At 37.1% G+C, this 24043-nt stretch overlaps 2 protein-coding genes across 2 annotated transcripts in view; both read right to left on the bottom strand.

Annotated features, from left to right (window-relative positions):
• LOC307012107 (uncharacterized protein) overlaps positions 1-24043 on the bottom strand; it is a 328649-nt gene that overhangs the window by 143654 nt on the left and 160952 nt on the right. The window lies entirely within an intron of this gene.
• Positions 1-24043, bottom strand: part of tcf7l1b (transcription factor 7 like 1b) — an 83556-nt gene that overhangs the window by 28760 nt on the left and 30753 nt on the right. The window contains exon 4 of the mRNA XM_079638362.1: positions 11291-11374. Within this exon, the coding sequence (XP_079494488.1) occupies positions 11291-11374 (84 nt within the window). The remainder of the gene's footprint in view (positions 1-11290; positions 11375-24043) is intronic.

A 24043-nucleotide genomic window follows, 5' to 3' on the forward strand; every position in this document is an offset into this window, starting at 1 on the left:
TTCGGTCTCATTGTTTTGATGAGGAGAGAAGTCCAATTCGATCCTGCTTTTCCTGCATGAGCATCACAGCTTAAAGCCATGGACCACTAGGCCACGAGACACCGACCTTTAACTCAACCCTATCTGAACTGAACCAACACTCTTATAAATCCTGAATAACACTCTTGTCTTCTGTAGAGCTGATTAGAGCTGAATTGAACTTGTTTCATAATCAATGAACTTTACACAGATATTGAACTGAATCAACACTGAACTGACTTCAGCTGAATAATGACATGATTGTGTTTTTCAGAGCGGCGTTACAGCACAATCAAAAATAAAATGACTTGATAGCATATTTTTTTATTTTATTTTACATGAGAAATAGTTGAAACTTTTAGATATGAAATTGCTATTACCGGTACAAGAAAATGCAAATTAGTCACAATTACAAAAATTCTTACAATTGTGAGTTTCCTGAATCATAATTTCTCATATCTGCCACTTAATTTACTCTAATTGTACTTGGAATTTGCATATGTGATTAGTGCTGTGTTTAAAAAATCGATTCACCAATTCTAAATCGATTTTCATATTAATTTCTAAAGATCGATCCGTAACTCAGAGGATCGATTTAATAACAGGCCTACATTTTCCCCATAAACTCACTGAGACACGGCGACCGGCGGCGCTGCTAATGCGGTTTCTCTGAATCCACTTGTTGACAAGAAAGGAGGAATGAATCGTTCATATAGCGCGTTTTTTGCGCGTGCAAAATTAGTTTTCCAGGCGCGCCTCTGTTCATGGTTGCATAGCAACGGCAGACGCAAAGGGAGAGCACGCGCTTGTGGAGAGGAGAAAGCGGTGCAAACTGCGCTCTCCATGATGACGAGGAAGTATCATCAAATAATGAATTGATTTCTAGCCCTTGCATTAGCTTTACTACTAGATATATTCATTGAGATGAGAAATAAAAAGCCGCCCTGTACAGCTATGATCCGCTGTTCGGCCGAGCTTTCCATGTTGTTACGGAAAGGCCGCTTGTTTTTGTCACATGACCTGTTGAGATGCATTGAAGTGCTTCTCACTGAATTTGCACGCGCATAAAACGCGATATGTGAACGGCCCCTAAAGTGGTATCGTGTGCGGTTCGTTGTATCTAGTTTAAAAGGCCTTTTAAATATGAACGCAGTTTTGGATTAAATAAAAGGACAGTCAATTAAGTCAAGTCAAGTACCAAGTTTAGTTGGTAACACTACATTAAGACACCATTCATTAACATTAATGCCTTATCTAACATCAATACATTGAGTGAACAATAAATTTTTACAACATTAATGTATGTTTGTGAATGTTATTTAATACAAACACTTGATTGTTTATGAACAGTTAAAACTTTTGATTTTAAAAATATAAGATCGGATCGAATCGAATCGAATAATGATAATCGATTCAAGATCTTGAGAATCGGAATCGAATCGATTCTTGAAATTTGAATCGATACCCAGCACTATATGTGATGTATAAAGTATCTCATAACAATTATGAGAAATAGTCACAACTGTGAAATCTAAAGTTATAACAAGAAAATGTGCAGATGAATAATGACGCACTTGTGTTTTTAGAGCTGCTTTACAGCAGGATTTGAAATAAAAGTGACTTGATGTAATATATTGTAGGGCTGTCACTTTTTAATCGATATTCAAATATGCATTCGAACATGGTGTGAAATATCCGTAATCGAACTACAAATAAACTATCCGGTTTTTAAAGTGCCATGTGTAGCGCATTTTTTACAGTTACAAAATTAAATTTTTTACAGCATTAATAACAATCTTCATTAAAAGTAAAGAAATGATCTTACAAGGGCTGCCACTCTCTCTTATTGCAGTCTTTGATTTTGAAATGTTAGCTGATAAAATGCAGCTCATATCTGTTGGTTTCGGTGACATTAAATCCATTAAATCTGCATATAGCGCGGGAATTTGAAGATCGGATTTATATCCGTTTTGCAAAAACACATTTAGGCCTATGTGACCAGGTGTAAATGGAATCGTTTTGATAAAAAAGATAGCTATCCGATCTGAGAAAACGCATGAAGTGGCCAGGTGTAAACAGCCCCAGAAACGCAGCAGACGGCCAGAGCATCGCCAGGTGTCCAACATCGTATGACTGCATACTGTCCTGCACAACCGGTCGGCACCTTGCCAGATGCACGTGTAAAGGCAAGGTTTATTTGCAAGGATATGAGTCCTATAAGTGTAATTTTGGGAGTCATGGGGCCGGTTTCACAAAGCTATATTAGACCGGTCTATAGTGTTAGACAAGTCTAAAATTTGCTCATAGACTAGTCTAATGCAAGTTAGACTGTTTCACAAAAATAAAGACTGACTTAAAGGGGTCATGACATGTTTTTTTTATTTTTATTATTATGTTCCCTTAGGTGCAATTATAGTATTACTATCGTTTTTTTTACTAAAAACTTTTAAAATGTAGTGATTTATGACCTTTTCCCTGTGTCTCATCCTCTGATTCAAACAGTCTGTTTTGGGGGTGTTTCCCCTTTTAAGAGTTCAGTGTTAACGCCCACTGTTATGATTGGCTAACGTCAGTGCCTATGCATCAATTACTAACGCCCCCAGCCAGAACATTTGCGGATTCGGCGTATTTAAAAAGTAGTTTAAAGTTTTAAATACATTACTTACAGTTTGCGTCGTCGTTGTTGAGCCCAGAATAGTCGCACGGACTTATCTTTGAGCAACAGTTTTCTGGCAAAGCCAGCATCATTTTGGGATTTGTTCTCAAAACAGTTATCCTTCAAATGTATAGAACAAACGCTTAAACTAACACTGCCGTGACTGAGACGTCCGCAAAAAATAAAGTGCATCCATTTTCCCCTGACGACTGGATCTTTCGCAGCGTATTCAAAGATGTTGTTTGTCCACAGCCAGGAACAGCACATCTGTGGCATCATAATTTCCCTGTACACAGACCCACTCGCTGTCCGTCGACTGAACACTTGTGAGGCGCGCGGAGTGACAATGATACGAAATGAGCGTAGTTGCCTTGCGCTTTAGCGTAGTTTTCTTGTGCCGAAGGCGGTCGTATGCAAACGCTGGTACGTCACTTCGTACCGTGACGTCACTTCTTACCATGGATCCATAACGAGCTGTATTTAGAGCTTGATTAAATAAATGATTCGTTTATAATGGGGAGGACGTCTTAAGCTATGAAACTTGCAGGACGTTTTAATAGTACAAAGACCTCTTATATACCAAAAGATCAAGGCAAATTTGGTTTCTCATGTCATGACCCCTTTAATTTAGACCAAAAAAATTAGACCCCTTACCCCCAGGCTAACTTCGGTCTAAGACTCTGTTACCTTGGCAACCAGCAGTAACAATCAGTTACATCACAAACAGCCAAAAGAAAAGGGAAAATGGCTCATAATTTGTGGTTTGCAGACGTGGAGAGCGCTGAGAAGGGAAAGGGTTTTTAGGGACCGCAGTAACCTACTGGAAATATATAATAATGAGGACTTCATCATCGGTTTCGTTTTTGTATCTTTTCTGTACGTCTTTAATGCTCAACGTTCGGATTAACGCTGTTAACTGTCATAGCGATCTTTTTCCAAACATTTCTTCTTGTTACTACTTTCTCCATTATATTTCCCAAGTAAAATGTCCTTGTAACTGTTATACTCCTCCAACAAACACATATGTTCTGCTGGGATAAACTGCACTGAGCGGCTGAATGCGCTTACTCGATCCGCCATGTTTTGAAAAGTGTCCCAGAATGCATTGCAGTGTAGTCCTACTTAAGTGCTTTGTGAAACGGTCTGATTTAGATGTCTATCTGAAGTCTGACTATCTACTATATCTAAGCCATAGTCAAAGTCTATCTTTGTGATACCGGCCCCTGTTCATGACTGTTAGTAAAGTTGATTGAATATCTGTTACGTTTTTCCCCCCCAATATATTCGAATACATAGCTATGTATTTGATATCTGTTCGAATTAGATTTTTCTCAAAAGTGACAGCCCTAATATATTGCACATATATTTTTACATCTCAGCGTCTTTTTTTCTGGATGGGACTCCAGAGAGAAAATGAGAGCGAGAAAGACAGAGGATCATGGAAATGTACGACTGTTCTCACAATTCTCTACTGCGTCGTCCTGAAAAACTCCCACACAATCGGTGGTTGCTTGCGTACAATATGGATCCCAATCCTCAAGCCACAGAGCTTCCCCAGCCACGGCCTCGTCACTATGCTAACTTAATCAACTGCCCTAGCTTATCACATGCTGACACACACTAAACAGTGAGGGCCCTGTTGTGTTCTCACACACACACACACACACACACACACACACACACACACACACACACACACACACACACACACACACACACACACACACACACACACACACACACACACACACACTTAAAGGTGGCATAGCAGAATACCAAGCAAACCTGTCTCCTGAATTATTGAGCGTTCTGGAGTGAACAGAATAACACATTAGCATACTGACCTTATGGGCTCAATCTGACAAAGCTTAGCATGTGAGTGTGTTTGAAGGAGAATGTGGGATTGGGAAAGACATAAGGATGAATACTAACATCGGATTGTCCTGTTTATTTAATCCAACTCTTTTGTTTTGAACAATTTTCAGGATTTATAGGTCAAACATGCATTTTCTGGAAGGGTGGACAGGATCAGGAAATGTTGCAAGCTAGACTCAAACCTATGTTGCCTGTCTGAGCACCACGAAACATGTCAACACTCGTTTCTTTCTCAGATCGGAGGAATTAAACAGATAATTGTGTTAAAAATCAGAGAAATTAAGTCATAATTACGAAAATACCCACAACTGTGAGATAAATATTTGCTTTTACAAGAAAATGCGATTCACAATTACAAGAAATTCTAACAATTGTCTCAGTTTCCTGTAATCGCAACTTTCGCTTAATTTCTCTCGTATCTGCAACTTAATTTCCTTAAATTGCACTTGGAATTTGCATATGTGGTGTATAAAGTAACAATTATGAGAAATAGTCGCAACTTTTAAATCTAGAGTTGCTATTACAAGAAAATGCGAGTTAGTCACATTTACAAAACATTCTTACAATCGTTTCCTGTAATCACAACTTTTGAGAAATTTCTCATATTTGCCACTTAATTTCATTTAATTGCACTTGTAATTTGCATATGTAATATCTAGAATACAATTATGAGAAATAGTCGCTTTCATAGATTGTGACAATATATTATGATGTGGGTTTTTAATGGCCGAAATATATAATTTAATTCGATAATTATGTTTCTTTGCTGAATAAGAGAAAAAAAGCCCAACACTCATTTCTTTCTCAGATCTAAAGAATAAAACAGATAATTGTGTTTAAAATCAGTCACATTATAAGATATGTCAAATCAAAATTACATAAAATACTCACAACTGTGAGATTAAAAGTTGCTATTACAAGAAAACTTTCGTCAAATTTCTCATATCCGCCAGTTTATTCCCTTTAATTGCACTTATAATTTGCATATGTGACGTATAAAGTAACAATTATGAGAAAGTCACAACTGTGAAATCTAAAGTTATTACAAGAAAATACGAGTTAGTCACAATTACAAGAAATCCGTACAATTGCGACAAAAAAATTGCAATTCTGAGAAAAAGTCACAACTACAAAAAAAATCACAATTGCCTTTATTTTTTTGTGCTTCCATTGTGACAATATATTCTGATGTGGGATTTTAATGGCCGAAATTATGTTAGGTTGAATTTTTTTCGCTTATTTAGCAAGAAACATGATGGATACGCATCTGTCACATCAGAACTAAGCTCCGTCTTCAGTATAACACGTGATGTTCTTCAGGTAGGCAGAGGGCACGTTTTGTTTGGTGATAGTTTTCACTCACCGGAGCAGGTCGTATTCGTGGCGCCATTCTCCTCTATAAATAAAAACACACCTGAGCTCACCCTTCAGTCACACTCTTCTCACCCCGACGCAAAAATCCCTTCAGTCTGACGTTCGAGATCAGATGTTGTTCTCACACAACCCTCCAGCCAATGAAGGAAGGAAGACTGCGTTCTCATCAAATCCTCAATACTTGCTGTTCAAGTACAGCTAATTTGATTGCCATTACGTTGCATTTTCTGCTGATTCCCTAATGCGGGTGCATGCATTTTATAACGTTATATTAAGTAAATACAATAAAGGCCTAATGGCCCGACTGGGTGGTGAGACAAGGCATGCTGTGTTTTTAAGAACAATCCCATGGTGCATCAGAGGTTAGAGAGAGTTCAGGGGTTACTGGGACAAAGCGAGTCTGAACCGAGAAGTGGAGACTAACACACACACACACACACACACACACACACACACACACACACACACACACACACACACACACACACACGAGTCATCCTTTCTGTATTTATTATGTCACAATTTATTATGTCTCCCTGTCAGAGGGAGATTTCAGAGTGAAAGCAACAAATCCCTCATTAAAAAATGCTAAGTAGCTGAACTGTTCTTTAAAGCCTGGAAATAACTGGTAATTAGGTAACGCTTTAATCAGTTTCATTATTTAGTCATGCAATTTAAACAGATTTATTATCAGATGGGGGGGATAATCGAATTGTTTAAAATGTCATGAGACTTTGATTTACATATTTTTTTATGTATGGTGGCCCCAAAAAGTATTTGGACACACAAGTCATAAACAAATGATCTTGAAAAACAAATGATTGTGCAAAGTCACTCTTCCGCCCACTCGCCACTTAAACCGGTTTAGTACGGGTCAATCTGAGGTTCCTCATGTGTGTTTGCATGTTTCATCCTGAAACACACCACCAGTTCAAAAGTTTTGGATTGGTAAGAATTTGTATGTTTTTAAAATAAGTCTCTTCTGCTCACCAAGGCTGCATTTATTTGATTAAAAATGATTAACTGTTTTCCATTTTAATATAATATTTAACAATATTATTATAAAAAAAAAAAATCATTTTTAATTGTCATAGTTTAAAATGTAATTTATTCCTGTGATCAAAGCTGAATTTTCAGCATCATTACTCCAGTCTTCAGTGTCACATGATCCTTCAGAAATCAGTAATATGAGGATTTGATGCTTGAAAAAACAAAACAAAAAAAAAAACATTCATTATTATCAATGTTGAAAACCGTGTATTTTTTTCAGGATTCTTTGATGAATAGAAAGTTCAAAAGAACAGCATTTATTTGAAATATAATCTTTTGTAACATTATAAATGTCTTTACTGTCAATTTTGATCATATTTAATTCATCCTTGATGAATAAAAGTATTGATTTATTTTATTTATTTCCCCCCAAAAAATTAAATAATAATTCGTACTGACCCCAAACTTCTGAACGGTAGTGTTTAATGTTACAAAAGCTTTCTATTTCAGATAAATGCTGTTCTCTTGAACTTTCTATTCATCAAAGAATCCTGAAAATTAAAATTGAAATAACTGTTTTCAACATTGATAATAATCATAAGTGTTTCTTGAGCATCAAATCATCATATTAGAATGATTTCTGAAGAATCATGTGACCCTGAATTATGTACTGATGCAATGTAATGATGCTAAAAAAATCAGATTTGATCACAGGAATAAATTACACTTTACTATATATTCACATAGAAAACAGTGGTTTTAAATTGTAATAATACTTCACAATATTATTATTATTTTTTTATCCAATAAATGCAGCCTTGCAGAGCAGAAGAGACTTCTTTTAAAAACATAATAAATCTTACAGATCCAAAACTTTTGACTGGTGGTGTATGTACACACACACACACACGCCACCACAGCAAGAATGTAACGCTCTGGTTAAATTTATCACCTCCATCAGTTTTGCGTAGGTGAATCAAACCACACACACATCAGCTGAGGACACACACCATCATGCAAACCCTCTTGACCTCCAACCAGCCGGACTGGATTCACACAGATCTGGCCAACAGGGAAGCTTGTTCTTATCCAACAGCCATCGTTACACACCGAGGAGTGGCATAGATGTACCACACATTCTGGTTTGAGCCAGAAACATTTTGGAAATATGGCTCTCATTACTTGTGCTGTATCTGCAGGCAACCAAAATTGATTTTAAGACTTGATTTAAAACTTGACATTAACGGGATAGTTCACCCAAAAATGAAAACACTGTCAGTAATTACTCTCCCTCATGTTGTTCCAACCCCGTAAGATTTTCCTTCATCTTTCCTTCATTCTCGTCGCTTGATAAACTTAAGGTTGAGCCGCCGTAGTCACTTTTGACTATTTTAAACATTGTCTTTACTAACTTTCTGGGCCGGCAAGTTTCAATTACAATAGAAGCCTATGGAGGAGCAAATATCTTCATTTGTGTCCCGAAGATGAAGGAAAGTCTTACGGGGTTGAACAACATGAGGGAGAGTCATTACTGACAGAGTTTACATTTCTGGCTGAACTAACCCTTTAAGTGATCATGTAGAAACTGAATTGATTTAGTTTTCAAATACATTGTAGGTTTGAAGCAGTGGGCTTTTTAATGTGTCCTCTTCATGCCAAACAACAGCACTATCAATCGCTTTGCATGGCCACTCACATCAACAACACAAGCCTTTATACGCGTCAATAAAGATCGCCTGACAACACCAATTAAAAACTCAATCTCAGAGATTCGGTACAGAAAAAACATCTGAATCCGATTGGCTTAGGCTAATTGCAGCGCGGCCTTGTATACGTCAGCTAAGAGAAGTGTGGCTCATCACAGGAAGATTAAGTTTGATTAAAGATTAACACTTGCACGGATAAATACACGTGGCTCATCAACAGGATCAGTTTTGATTTCATGCGGACTTAAAGGGATAGTTTACCCAGAAATGACTCGCCTTAATGTCATTACAAAACAAGACTTTTATTCATCATCTTCAGAGATATTTTTTAAATTCCGTCACTATTTTTTGCCCCTTCATTGAAAGTCCATGCAACTAAAACTTTAAAGCTTGAAAAAGTACATAAAGTAACCCATATGCATCGAGTGTTTATTCTGAAAAGAAAACAAATTCTGAAATCTTTATATGAACCCATTTAATTTAGGCTTTAATTTGTGTATTAAAGGGGTCATGACATGAGAAACCAAATTTACCTTGATCTTTTGGTATATAAGAGGTCTTTGTACCATTAAAACGTCCTGCAAGTTTCATAGCTTAAGACGTCCTCCCCATTATAAACGAATCATTTATTTAATCAAGCTCTAAATACAGCTCGTTCTGGATCCATGGTAAGAAGTGACGTCACGGTGCGAAGTGACGTACCAGCGTTTGCATATGACCGCCTCCATGCACAAGACAACTACGCTTTAAGCGCAAGGCAACTACGCTCATTTCGTATCGTTGTCGCGCCCGCGCGCCGCGCGCCTCACAAGTGTTCAGTCGCCGGACAGCGAGTGGGTCTGTGAACAGGGAAATTACGATGCCGCAGATGTGCTGTTCCTGGCTGTGGACAAACAACATCTTTGAATACGCTGCGAAAGATCCAGTCGTCAGGGAAAAATGGATGCACTTTATTTTTTGCGGACGTCTCAGTCACGGCAGTGTTAGTTTAAGCGTTTGTTCTATACATTTTAAGGATGACTGTTTTGAGCTTTGCCAGAAAACTGTTGCTCAAAGATAAGTCTGTGCCGACTATTCTGGGCTTAACATCGACGACGCAAACTGTAAGTAATGTATTTAAAACTTTAAACTACTTTTTAAATACGCTGAAAGATCCAGTCGTCAGGGAAAAATGGATGCACTTTATTTTTTGCGGACGTCCCAGTCACGGCAGTGTTCTATACATTTAAGGATGACTGTTTTGAGGAAAAAATCCCAATATGATGCTTGGCTTTGCCAGAAAACTGTTGCTCAAAGATAAGTCCGTGCCGACTATTCTGGGCTCAATAACGACGACGCAAACTTACTTTTTACCATGGCTAATATAAACACATTTGTATAAGAGAATCTTGAAAATATGTCGCCTTTCTAGTAGGCCTACATGTGATAGAAAATTAAAAATGTTGCCTTTATCAATGCTGCATCTTCAAATATGGCCTGTCTGTGCATGCATTTTTGTCCGTGGTACACCCTATCATTTCATTGGAATTAGTTAAATAATGTTAAACTGTTAGCAAATGAAGCTATAGGATAATTATGCAACAATAATCCGTTTTCAAGTGTCTCGGGTTAATTTTTTTTTATTAATTCAAAATAGTTTCACTTTCCATGTGGACACGGGCTGATCCAGTCTTCGTTGTTGTGGTGATGGTTCATTTTCCTCTGATTCCGGCTCAAACATAATAAGGTTTTATCATTGCAAGAGCCATCGCTTCGCATGCATCACCCGCTAATAAACAGTTGCGCCGAATCCGCAAATGTTCTGGCTGGGGGCGTTAATAATTGATGCATATGCACTGACGTTAGCCAATCATAACAGTGGGCGTTAACACTGAACTCTTAAAGGGGAAACACCCCCAAAACAGACTGTTTGAATCAGAGGATGAGAAACAGGGTGGGAAAAGGTCATAAATCACTACATTTTAAAAGTTTTTTGTAAAAAAAACTATAGTAATACTATAATTGCACCTAAGGGAACATAATAATAAAATAAAAAAAACCATGTCATGACCCCTTTAATACAAACATTGATCAATGCACATACATATTTGTTGTGCTCTATGTACACTAATCATGAAAAAAGCCTAAATTAAATCTATTCATCATATAAAGTGATCGTGTCTCATCAGAATAAAACGCTTAATTCATTTGGATTACTTCACACACGTCTTTATGAACTTTTTGAAGCTTTAAAATTTGGGCTAAGTGGACTTTCAGTACAAAATGACGAGAGAGTGTTCAAAACATCTTCATTTGTGTTTCAAAGATAGATGAATGAAAGACTTAAGGTGACAATAAGGTGAATTAAATCATGACAATTTGCATTTTAGGGTGAACTATCACTAAGTTTTAAAACTAGAAAGTATTGAATTGAGTGTCTTATTTTCAACAGTATATCCATTGTTGCATTATTCAAAACCAACCAGATTTTTGTGAAATTCTGTCTGTACAATAAAGGCCTGTTAGTTTTAGATTTTTCCATCTGATGCAATAACATGCTGAAGTGTCTGAATACTTTCTTTGGCCACTGTGTGTGTGTGTGTGTGTGTGTGTGTGTGTGTGTGTGTGTGTGTGTGTGTGTGTGTGTGTGTGTGTGTGTGTGTGTGTGTGTGTGTGTGTGTGTAATACTCACTAAGTGTCCTGGAGTAGGTGATCGTGAGTCTTTGAGTGTTGCTGTGCCTGGAACATCCAGAAGTGGCCATTTCATATGCAAATACTGTGAAAAACAAAAACAAAAAGGCACATTAGACAGCAATACTGTGTTTTAATTCACATCTTCCTTTTAAAGTCGGCATGAAACGGAAGTTCCTCTAGACTTTTCTTTCATATTGTGCCATATATCCGAGTGAAACACTTCTGGAACAAGAACAAATGTGGGCGGGGCTTGATTGTGTCTGTGGGGAATTGATTGGATGGTTGTGGTTTGCTATTGGTCAGTCTCGTGTGATTGACAGGTTATTGCCCTCGTCATCAAAGAGAAGCTGCAAGAGAAACTTATTCGGTTTCAAGATTACCAGAAACATGAATTTAAAACAACATTAATGCACGCCGCACAGATAAATCATTTATAATAAATCCTGCCATATTCCATAAAATAATTGTCCATTTTGACTCCCCTACTTTAAAGTTCAATGGAAAAGTTCTTCTGGCACAAAACAGGTGCAGAAACTTCACCTCAGTGGGTGGCAAAGTTAACCAACACGTTTTGTCAGACCTGTTGACAAAAGCACCTTTTAAAACAGAGCAGTGTGTGTGTGTGTCTAGACAGGTTTTTTTCTGATGACTAACTGTGATTGAATGAGTGAAACAAATGTCAAATTGAAAAGAGACTTTACAGAATCTTCCAGCATGAGATCTGCCTCTCAGAGGGTCATAAACAAGTCGAACGGTCAGCGGAGAGCAATTCTTCTGGCAGACACCTGTGTCTGTATCATGTACGCGTGTGTGTGTGTGTGTGTGTGTGTGTGTGTGTGTGTGTGTGTGTGTGTGTGTGTGTAAAACGGAGAGACAGTGAGAGTGTGAAATCTGTGTTTGTCGGAGAATGTGTTCCTCCCAGAGCCCAGCTGTGGGCGTCTATCGAGGGAGTGTGTGTGTATACAGTATATGTGTAAGTGTGTGTGTGTGTGTGTGTAGGGGACAGCTGAGAGGAAATCCCATGGAGAGAGGTGGGAAAACTGGACCGTGGTAAAAACACAGCCCCAGATATAATGCTCAAGTGAATATCCCTGCACTTTTGACCTCTCCCTGTATCACTTCCACTATCAGGACGAGAGCAAACACCATCCCGATCTCTTGGGGTGTGTGTGTGTGTGTGTGTGTGTGTGTGTGTGTGTGTGTGTGTGTGTGTGTGTGTGTGTGTGTGTTCCACCGTGGGCCAAACAGGTGCGCTGATAATCACTCATGCACAATGCGGTTTGTAATGAATGCAGAGGTTGTGTTCAGATCTTCTTGTTTTGCTCCATTTGGTCTTATGGTCATAGCTGAGGTCTCAGTGGAGACCAGTTCAGACATCTGGTTTATATATCGGTTTTTAACTGCCGGATACTGCAGATTTTCATGTGCACAGATTTCTTTAGGCTGCTCAAGAATTTATCATTTATTAAAACACATTTAGTTGAAGCTAATATTCTCATACTAGTGTTAAAGTCAGCGGGAAATAAAAACAGATCCTGTTTGCTTTCTTAACACGTGTTCCTGCTCCTAAAGGCACACTGGGAAATAATTGTGGATAGGATATACTTTGAAACAACGTTCACTGAGAAATTGCTAGTAAGTTTCACAAATAATTGCAGGGAAATGGCATGTAACACATACAACTTTGAATTAGAAAGACTAGAGAGTGTAAAACAAACTCTAATAGTCTTTGAAAACTTTTTTTTTTTTTTACAGTGTACACTATAGAAGGTTTTTTTTTTTAACTTTAGAAATTAATAGAGCCAGAAGAGCAATGCCAAGGTGAAAATTATTTTCTGATAAGTATCATAACTGATAAATGGCTAATATTACATTTTATATAAATAAATAAATAAATACATTAAAAAATATATAGTTTTAAATGCTACAATTTTATATAGGATTCACTTCATAATTGAAAATATGAAACATGCATATTTATATTTGGTAAAAATGGTGTTATATATCATTCAACCCTAATAAAAAAATAACTATTTTATGACAATTGTAAGCACATTTTTAGCAATTTCATGACAAAATGTCCTATTGCAGTCAAAGTGAAAGTCAAAAATGTGTGGTTATATGCAAAATACAAATAAAAACACACACTGGCGTTATCAAGAACAGCTCGCTGCACACTGATTGGATGATGGCCTCTCTATAAAAAAAAAAATCAAACCAATTGTGTTTCTTCTTAATGCTTATTGGCTAATTATCCACATTGTTTGTGCAATCAGCATCTGACTTGGTCAAGACAAACCCTCCCGTCCGTCCACTTGCTCTGATAAACACGCGCTGCATGTTAATATGATGTAAATATATCAATAAACCGGTCCTGGTCTTGGATATCGCTCAAATCCAGCCGGAAAATACGAATCCTCACCCGCGCCGCTAATGAATTAATGTGGGGTCCGGTCCACTTTTACAACTTCGACCTTGCTTTCAAACGGAGCGATCATAGGAAGGAAGTTTACACGGCTATGGTTAAAAATGGAAAAGACATTATACACACAAAAGGACGAGGGGAGGGAGCGGGAGCGGCAGAGAAAGGGGAAAAAAACATTTTCAGGAATGGGTTTTGTCTGAGCAGGCCAAGGGTATTGTTTCCTGACAGCTGGGTGACTCGGGGGGGCAGATCGGGCCCCTCGTTCACATCCACAACCCAGGAAATTCTTGGGGTCGACATCAGTCCCCTGCCCCACACACACACACACACACACACACACACGCTGAATACTGGGCTAAAGAGAAACAGAAGGCCACCATTATTACTCTGTTTAGTTGGTCATGTATTATCCCACTACAGGAGTCCAGGCCAAGATATAAACACACACAGATCTATATATTAAGTCATAAAAAGTATTGTTAACATTACAGCAGCTTCCAGTAAAGATGCCTAGATCTGTCTCTGATCATTACCAGTGCTTTAAACAAGATTTTTTACATTGATTCAACATACAATGCTACATTCTTAAAACGAAAAACAGATTTTATGACGAAAAAAAACTTGAAAGATTTTGAGATTTCCATAGTGACATTTTTAAGATTTCCATGGTACATGATATTTTCAAATATGTTTTATATATAAATATGTAAATAAATATTTTTAACATCTGGTCATTTTTAAAATGTAATATTTGCATAATAGTCTAATGGCATTTGATTAAATTGTGAAACAGAGAAGTTATTGTTAAAAAGAAGAAGAAAAGAAGTTTCAGAGATGTTTGGATTAAAGATTACAATGTAAAAAAACTTTTAACAGGCATAAATCAAGAACAACAGAACATGGCTAGTTATTAAGGGCGTTTATATGGTTATAAGTAGAAAAGATTGAATTTAAACCACTGGTTTTATTTAGTTTATCAACATTATTAAGGCAAACAACAAATTATATTAGTTTTCAAATACAAAGCAGTCAAAAACAAAATAAAATGCAAACAAAAATAGCTTCTTTATGTCTTATATTTAGATAAAAAAGTAATACAGGCAGGAGCCATCTTTGGAAAACAGACTCGAGCAGTCGAGCCACGAACGCCGTGCTAAGTGAGCTGGTCGATAGGTTTAAGTCACAGTTCAGCTCACTTAGCACGGCGTTCGTGGCTCGACTGCTCGAGTCTGTTTTCCAAAGATGGCTCCTGTCTGTATACGTGACGTGTACTGTCTTTATAATGTATCTTCTTATTAAACTGTCTGCACACTTACACAGTTCTCAATGCTTCGGTTTGCATGTAGGGACCCTCATTATGCTACCGTGTTAGTGTGAGGCTATTTTGAGCCGTGTTAGTGGTATTAACTAGCGATTTCTTTTGACTTATATTCGATGCCCATATACTAGCGTTATAAGCTAATCTGTTTTTAGAGATCAAACTCTTTACATTCGATTATCATGAAAACACATCCAGAGAACGATCGACTCAGTAACCTTGTGTTAATTACCCCTAGGTTCATTTTTCGCCAGAATTGTCCTTTAAATGAGCTCATTGTTTGTGCCTAAATGAATACATGATCCGTATTATCTTAGAACTGTATATTTGGGACATTACTTTAACAGTCACCTCAGATAACAGATCACGCTAAATTGAAACTATATGTATTATGTATTGTGAAAAGCGCTATACAAATAAATGTAAATTGAACTGACCTGAATAGAATTGATAGTTTCAGTATTTCTGAACTACTAGAAAAATGGTTCAGTCAGTGGTTCTTGACTCATTTTTAAAGAACGCTTTATGCCAAAAAGGTTCTATATAAGGAGAAATGTCTTAAATTACTGCATAATACTTTCATGTTAAACAGATTATTTCCATTTATTCTACTGATAATGGACATTTACAAGCTGCTTTATTCATACAATTTGATTAAAATGAAAAAAATACTTCCGGAAGGTTATACAGTGCTGTGCAAAAGTGAACACATCCATGCTAAAGTTGACTAAAAAGAGGAATACAAAATCATCTTTAGGAAATTTATCTTAATTCCTTAATTTAAAAAATGAGGAAAACTCCAACCTTTAAGGACACCAGTTTTCTTTGTGAATGAATAATGTATCGTGAATAAATAAATGTTCTTCCTTAAAACACAGTAAGTCAGGACACCCCTATGTTAAATCCCCATAGAGGCGGCAGATTTATATTTTGAAAGGCCAGTTATATCATGGATCCAGGATACTATGATCCTGATAAAGTTCTCCTGGCCATCATCATCACACACCCTTCACCAGACCTAGAGATTGACATGGGGTACTTTCTATAAGATCATCTCTCGATGCAAATCAAACCAGTTATTAGGCGAACTGAAATAAAACATGCCAATCTCTCCGTATGGTGAAGGGTGTGTGATGTGGGGCTATTTTAATTTCTTCTGAGAGTGGGGTGGTTGCTGTCCCAACATCACAAGTTCACTCCCATCTTCAACTAAAATTATTTATTTTCTCCCTTTTTTGGGGCTTTTCAGACATTTTTTCAACAGCTCAGCCCGAAAAACACGATTCCTGTTGCTGTTGCACGCTGGCATCCTGTCCATTTAGCACTTCAGCTCTATATAAACACTGGTGCCGCTGTGGTCAGGCCCTGGCCCACTAAAACTGTCCTCAAGTTGGCTCAGAGCGAGAGAGAAAGAAAAAAGCTCTGGTGCTGGTCAGCAGAATCGGCTCCTAAAGACAAGGCTGCTTACAATCGGAAAAGTGCTGTGGGCGGAATGAGAAAGCGGAGCGTTTCTGCGCTGCAATCCTGTAGTGAGTGTTTACAATGACATGGGACTGGAAACACACACATAAACTCAATTTGCCAATTACCTTTTACAGGACACTTCAGGCGCTGTGCTAATGTGTTGCAGGTGTAGCGCTTAAAACAAGACAGACCTGGCATGAGCGAAGGAGGAGCGCCGCAAACATTTGACAATTTAAACATGATCTTAACACTTTATCAAACACCTTGAGGAAACATCCAGCAATATACAGCAGCCGCTGTTTCTATTACACAACTAAAACATTATAAAATGGACAGTTCTGGTTTTAAATACGGTGTAGAAAAACTGTTAATTATGATTATATTCATACATTACATTATATTATATCTTGGCTCTGTAAAGCCAGCTTGAATTTTACAATAAAATCAAACTACTGTATTATTATCACAAATGTAATTTACTAAATATCTGTTACACAAACTATATTACATGGTCTAGAAATTGTTTACAGTGATTATAATTTGTTATATTATATTATATTTTTTGGCTCTGTAAAGCAAACTTGAGTTTAAAATCTACAATATAAATAAATAAATTTACTATAGGTATTAATCATTTATTTACTGAATATCTGTGCTAAACAAACTATATTACAAGGTGTTTCTAGTGAATATAATTATTAATTTTTATACTACTTTACATTATATTATATTTTGGCTCTGTAAAGAAAACTTGAATTTTACAATCTGTATATCAAATCAAAAGTATTTACTACCATTATTATTATCACTGTCACCATCATTACAAATATGTTACATATGTTACATAAACTATATCACAAGGTGTAAAAAAATAAATAGTGATAATTTTTGATAGTATAATAAACTATATTACAGATATGTTAAATTATCTTGTATTATAATATAATAATACAACATAATATTATGGCTCTGTAAAGCAAGCGTGTGTTTATCTACTATATAAAAACAAATCTATTTACTACGGTTATTATTTATCATCATCATCATCAGAAATGTAATTATTTACTGAATATACATTACATAAACTATCACAAGTTGAAAAAAAAATTATAGTAATAATACTTTTTTATATTATAATAACCTATATTATATGTTATGTTGTATTATATTACATTATGGCTCTGTAAAGAGAGCCTGTGTTTTAAAATCTACTATATTAAAAACAAATGTATTTACAACTGTAGTTATTTCTCATCATCATCATTACTACAAATGTAAAAAATCGCATTCAGTTTGTAAACAGATTGAAACATCCCAATGCATTTGGACGCGTCGCATTAAAGAGACTCTTCATCATTGTGCCTAAAACTTTCTGGCCGTGCTGTAGTGGATTTCCTCATCCTACATCGAGTCTCTCAACCTCAAAACTAGGCCTCTCATAAACAACCATCATCCTCCAGCTAATCTGATCCATTTCGCTCTCCGCTCTCGGGCTCCAGCGCGCAGGCGAACATCAGTCGAGCGCTCTGCTAATGAGAGGGAGAACACAGATGCCACAAAAGGTGGTGGAGAACGTCCCAGAGAAAAGCCAACACGGGCCCTTTGGTTCGGGGAACAGAGAGAATACGGCATGTGCTCCAGGGCCCGCGAGGTGCCAGCGCCAGGGTCCAATTGTTGGGCTCTCTCATGGACTGTCTTTGTCAGCTCAGGAGACGAGGCGGCGCTGCCAGGGATGCTGGGAGGCAGATGTGAGGGACGTTTGTTACTGAGGGAAAGCGGCTCGTCTGCCAACGGCACCCAAATAGAGCCGGCCTGACAAACTTACAGCGCCGCTGTCGAGGTAATGAGGGGATGACACGCTTTCAGTCGCTCGATCCGAAAGTTTACAGGCTAAAAAGTTAAGTCTAAAAGCATGGGTGATGATGGAATCTGTTTTACCATCAGCCTTTAATAATTTTAGCTTCTTAATGCACAGATTTTTCGTTTTTAGAATATATGACGATAGTGGCTAGGTACGTTCATTTAAATAGCACACTTTTATACACGAAAGTACTTTACATAAAAATGACTTTAAAAAGGTACATAAGAGAAAAATAAAGATTTCAAATATAAGAGAAAACATTTTTACATTTTTATAATACAGGTGAAACTCGAAACTTGAATATCGTGCAAAAGTTCATTTATTTCAGTAATTCAACTTAAAAGGTGAAATTGCACTTTGTGACATGCAAAGTGAGATATTTCAAGTCTGTATTTGTTATAATTTTGATGATTATGGCTTACAGCTTATGAAAACCTTTTCATAATATTCTAATTTTAAATTTGGGGTTTTCATAAGCTGTAAGCCATAATCATCAAAATTATAACAAATAAATTCTTGAAATATCTCACTTTGCATGTAATGAGTCTTTATAATATATTAGTTTCACCTTTTAAGTTGAATTACTGAAATAAATGCACTTTTGCACGATATGCTAATTTTTCCAGTTTCACCTGTATATGACAATAGTGGCTAAACAGCACATTTAACAGACTTTAAAAATGACTTAAAATAAGAGAGAAAACATTTAGCTGGTTATACAGACTTTTGTTTGTGCATCTAAACATGCTTTTTTTTTTGTTTTAAAAAGCAAACAGAATTTTCATACAATTTTGGTGATGTTGTTGAACCACAAACAAATGTTTCTTGAGCATCAAATCATCATATTATACTGATTTCTGAAGGATCATGTGACACTGAAGACTGAAGTAATGATGCTGAAAATTCAGCTTTGATCACTGGAATAAATTACACTTTACTATATATTCACATAGAAAACTGTTACTTTAGATTTAAATAATATTTCACAATTTTTACTGTATTTTTGATTAAAAAATGCACCTTGGTGAGCAGCGGAGACCCCAAACCTTTGAACAGTAGTGGAAATAGAGGTTTATCAAAATAAAATATTCCAGAGAACCAAATAATAATGCCAAGTAACCACAGTTTAATGGTATAATTCTATAATTAGACCTCAAAAATAAGCATAATTGTATTCAGCACAGAAAGTGATCCTACTCATGAGCACAGTTGAACCGGTGGATCGTGCCAATCACCCAGCGTGTGGCCCGCACTTATTCAGGACCCCTGATGAACCCAATGGGCCTCCCTGTGGCCGGTGTGTTAAAGTGTTAATCACATCTCTCAATCTGAGCTGCCCAGCACTGATAACACACACACACACGCACACATACACACTCCTGCCCCACACGAAGGTCTATTGTCAGGACACGCCGTCAGCTTAATAGTAATTTACACCAACTGTTAGTCCAACCTGACCACACAATCAGCGCCTGTTTCAAACCGGGCTCCTTTGTTTAAGTGTGTTGTGGGTAATTAAACGATTATATAATCATTCTTAAGCAAACAAGATACAATCATGCTAATTGGAAGGAGAGATTAACTATCAGTGAAACTAGGCGGCACTGAAGAGGCACACAATGCTTTGTCAGATTTTGAGGAATGCAACCAAACTTCAGAGATTAAACTTGAGCAATGATAGAGATTTGGGTAAACGTTAAACGACGAGTGTTAAACACGCACTTGCTGGCACGCCAGGTTTAGGGTTAATAATAAAAGCACCGGTCAGGATGCCGATAGATCCCTTTCCCAGAGCGTGCTCCCAGGATCCCGCAGGTAAACTCTGCCACATTAGCGAGTCCGCTCAGCATGCAGGTGTGTGTTTGTCTAGGCCGTGCGAGTCGTTTACCAGCGTGCCTAGACGAAACATTTCAATGAGGCGATTTATTTGCACTTTACACACCATAACATTGTCTAAGGACATTTTTATACTCGGCCCGACTGATTGTCAGAACCCAAAATGTGCAGGCCTGTATTCATATTACACTTTCTGGGTCTGTAGATGCAGAAAACGTGGATGTAGAACATTTTTATTTACTGTATATCACGGAATGTCACAGAATTTGGCTCAATTATAGAGAAATAAATCAAAAGTAGGGACATTTGAACATAAATAAGTTAATTTTAACATTCTGACTCCCAACATATAGTTTATACAGCATTAGTTGAGAGATTTTATTTTTTTCCTTGAGAAAATTTGCCATGTACTCGACCTGATATATATCCAAAATAATCAATTCGATATCAAATTGAAATCTAATCAAAATTTGCAAGCTTGTGAATCGAAATCAAATTGTGAAATATCAGTCCCTAATATGGACTAGTGTCTGAATATTAAAGCGCATAAAGACAACTGCATAACGATTAATCGCAACTAAACGTTTGCAGAATAAAAGTTTTTGTTTACATCATATATGTATTACATTATTTACATCATATTACACTTTTTGGGTCTGTAGATGCAGAAAACGTGGATGAAGAAAATGTTTATTTACTGTATATCACGGAATGTCACAGAATTTGGCTCAATAATAGATGAATAAATCAAAAGTAGGGACATTTGTATATAAATAAGTTATTTTTTAACATTCAGTATCATAGTAATGTAGCACCAACTGACTCCCAACATATAGTTTATACAGCATTAGTTGAGAGATTTTTTTTTCCTTGAGAAAATTTGCCATGTACTGGACCTGATATATATCCAAAATAATCAATTCGATATCAAATAAAAATCTAATCAAAATTGAATTGTAGACTTCAGATATCAGTAGCAGTCTTTATGCGCTTTAATATTTAGACACTAGTCCATATTAGGGATGATATTTCACATGTTCTGCATGTCTCAGTTTGGTCAACTACACACACATAGTTTTTTCAGCACAAAAACACACTCTGTAAAATAGTCTAATTATCGTTATCAATAAAATATTGATATCGTTTTTTGTCCAATATCACGGAATGTCACAGAATTTGGCTCAATAATGGATGAATAAATCAAAAGTAAGGACATTTGTATATAAATAAGTTAATTTTAACATTCAGTATAATAGTAATGTAGCATCAACTGACTCCCAACATATAGTTTATACTTTTTTTTTTTTTAAATTTAAATTCATTTTAGCTGACGCTTTTATCCAAAGCGACTTACAACTGCTATATATCAGAGGTCGCACGCCTCTGGAGCAACTAGGGGTTAAGTGTCTTGCTCAGGGACACATTGGTGTCTCACAGTGGATTCGAACCCGGGTCTCTCACACCAAAGGCATGTGTCTTTATCCATTGCGCCAGTTTTATCCAGGCTTTATCCAGTATATATCCAAAATTATCAATTCGATATCAAATTGAAATCTAATCAAAATTTGCAAGATTCGAATCAAAATCGAATTGTGAAATATCAGTCCCTAATATGGACTAGTGTCTAAATATTAAAGCACATAAAGACTGCTACTAATATCTGAAGTCTACATGTCTCAGTTTGGTCAACTACACACACGTAGTGTTTTCAGCACAAAAACACACTCTGTAAAAAAGTCTAATTATCGTTATCAATAAAATATTGATCGTTTTTTGTCAATATCACACACCCATAATGAGCACCATTTCCTTCCTGTCCTTTTATGCATGACTGAATAAAATCCATGCAGAACGCTAAAGCTAGTCAAATTACAATGATAGACTCCGAGTGTTCGGCTTGAGGTCAGCATCCACAGGCGTATCTGAAGTATGTATCTAGCACTGGGGTAATGGCTGACGTCTGAAGTATCCCTGAGTCTTTGGACCGGCTGAAGTTAAGTGGCTTTGACAGGGCTCTGCCGCTCTCATCGGGCGTCTATTGTGACCTGCGCGCCCTCCTTGCACTTCCATTCATTGCCTGAAAACACTAAAAACCAGGTCAAAGGTCAACCTGGCACATTTCCATGGCAACATGGCCCTATAACGGGCCTCTTAACACGCTCTTGTGCACAAAAGAACTATTAGTAAGGAAGGACGGATGGAGATGCGTGTGAGTTTCTATGAGTGCAAGGGAAGCATAGAGACGGGGCAAAGGTTTAACCCGAACAATTGAGAGATCGCAAGGTCTGACCGGGACTGATGGATGGATTCGGCTTTTAAGGTAACCAGCAGTCCATCAAAAGGGGCCGGGACAGCATGGAGAGCACATTTCCCACTCTATTGAAGACCACTCTTGTTTATTATAGCTATGAAGCAACACAACGATCATTGAGAACATGCTTTAAAAAGCATTCATTCATCTGCACACTTTAGCACGGAAATAACAAGGTACTTACTTACAGGGCTGTGCAACTATTAATCGTATCCAAAATACGACAATAGGGGTGTGCTAAAAAATCGATACAGCGATACATCGCGATTTTTAAATTCATGATACACAACATCGATTTCCAGCTCAAAAAATCGATGTTAAAAAAAAAAAAAAAAAAATTTTAAATCACGTTTTAAACGGGGTGTGACCTGGTGAACTACAACCTCCGTTCCTGCAACGTTAGATGTCGCAGTATGGCTGCTTTATGTTCTTGTCGTGGACAAGAAACATATCAGACTACACACGTTGCTTTCCGTCAGTCATCGCGTGCCGTCTCACACACACATTCACTCGCACACATACTCGCTCGCGCTCACTCACATACACACACACACACACAAACAGCGCTCACACACTCTCACACACACGCACTCTCTAACGCTCACTCACTCACACAAACAGCGCGCGCGCACACACACACACACTCTCGCGCTCACTCACACACACAAACGCACGCTCACTCAGTAGCGCACACACACTCTCTCGCTCACTCACTCACACAAACGCACATTCACTCACACACGCACTCTCTCGCGCTCACTCACTCACACAAACGCACATTCACTCACACACACAAACGCACGCTCACTCAGTAGCGCACACACACTCTCAATTTCGGTAGTGAAAGCTGCATATTTCACTTCATTGTTTACAAGGACAGTACCTGAGTATCTGCACTTTATTTCCATGTTTTTTTTTAATTCAAGCTCAGCCCCACATAACCTCAGTGAGTTAACTTACCGTAACTGTGCACTACACTTTAATTTAGTTTTAAATATCTAATGCACTTTATTTTAACGTTTTTAATGTGTCCATTGTTAAAAGTTCAAGTCTATTTTGTTATGGCAGCTAAAAAAATAAATTGGAAAGGAAATTTTGTAATATATTGCTTTGACTCAATTCTTCTGCTGATTTATCAATGTGATCTGATGTAAGACTACTCAGATGGCACACACCGTAACTTGTATTTTATTTTGGTTTTACATTTTTTGTTAACTGTGTGGAATATCGCAATATTTATCGTATCGTGATGTATCGTGATGAAATCGTATCGTGATCCATGTATCGTGATGCGTATCGTATCGTGAAGTCCTTGCCAATACCCACCCCTATACGACAAGTTTGTGTTTACATACTATATTGTGTGTGTACGGTGTATAATTATTTTGTATATATAAATACACACACGTGCATATATATAAATAACAAACTAATATATTATATAGACTCATTACATGCAAAGTGAGATATTTCAAGCCTTTATCTGTTATGATTTTGATGATTATGGCTTACAGCTTATGAAAACCCCAAATTCAA

This window comes from Phoxinus phoxinus (genome assembly GCF_949152265.1).
Source record: "Phoxinus phoxinus genome assembly, chromosome: 15".
NCBI lineage: Eukaryota > Metazoa > Chordata > Actinopteri > Cypriniformes > Leuciscidae > Phoxinus > Phoxinus phoxinus.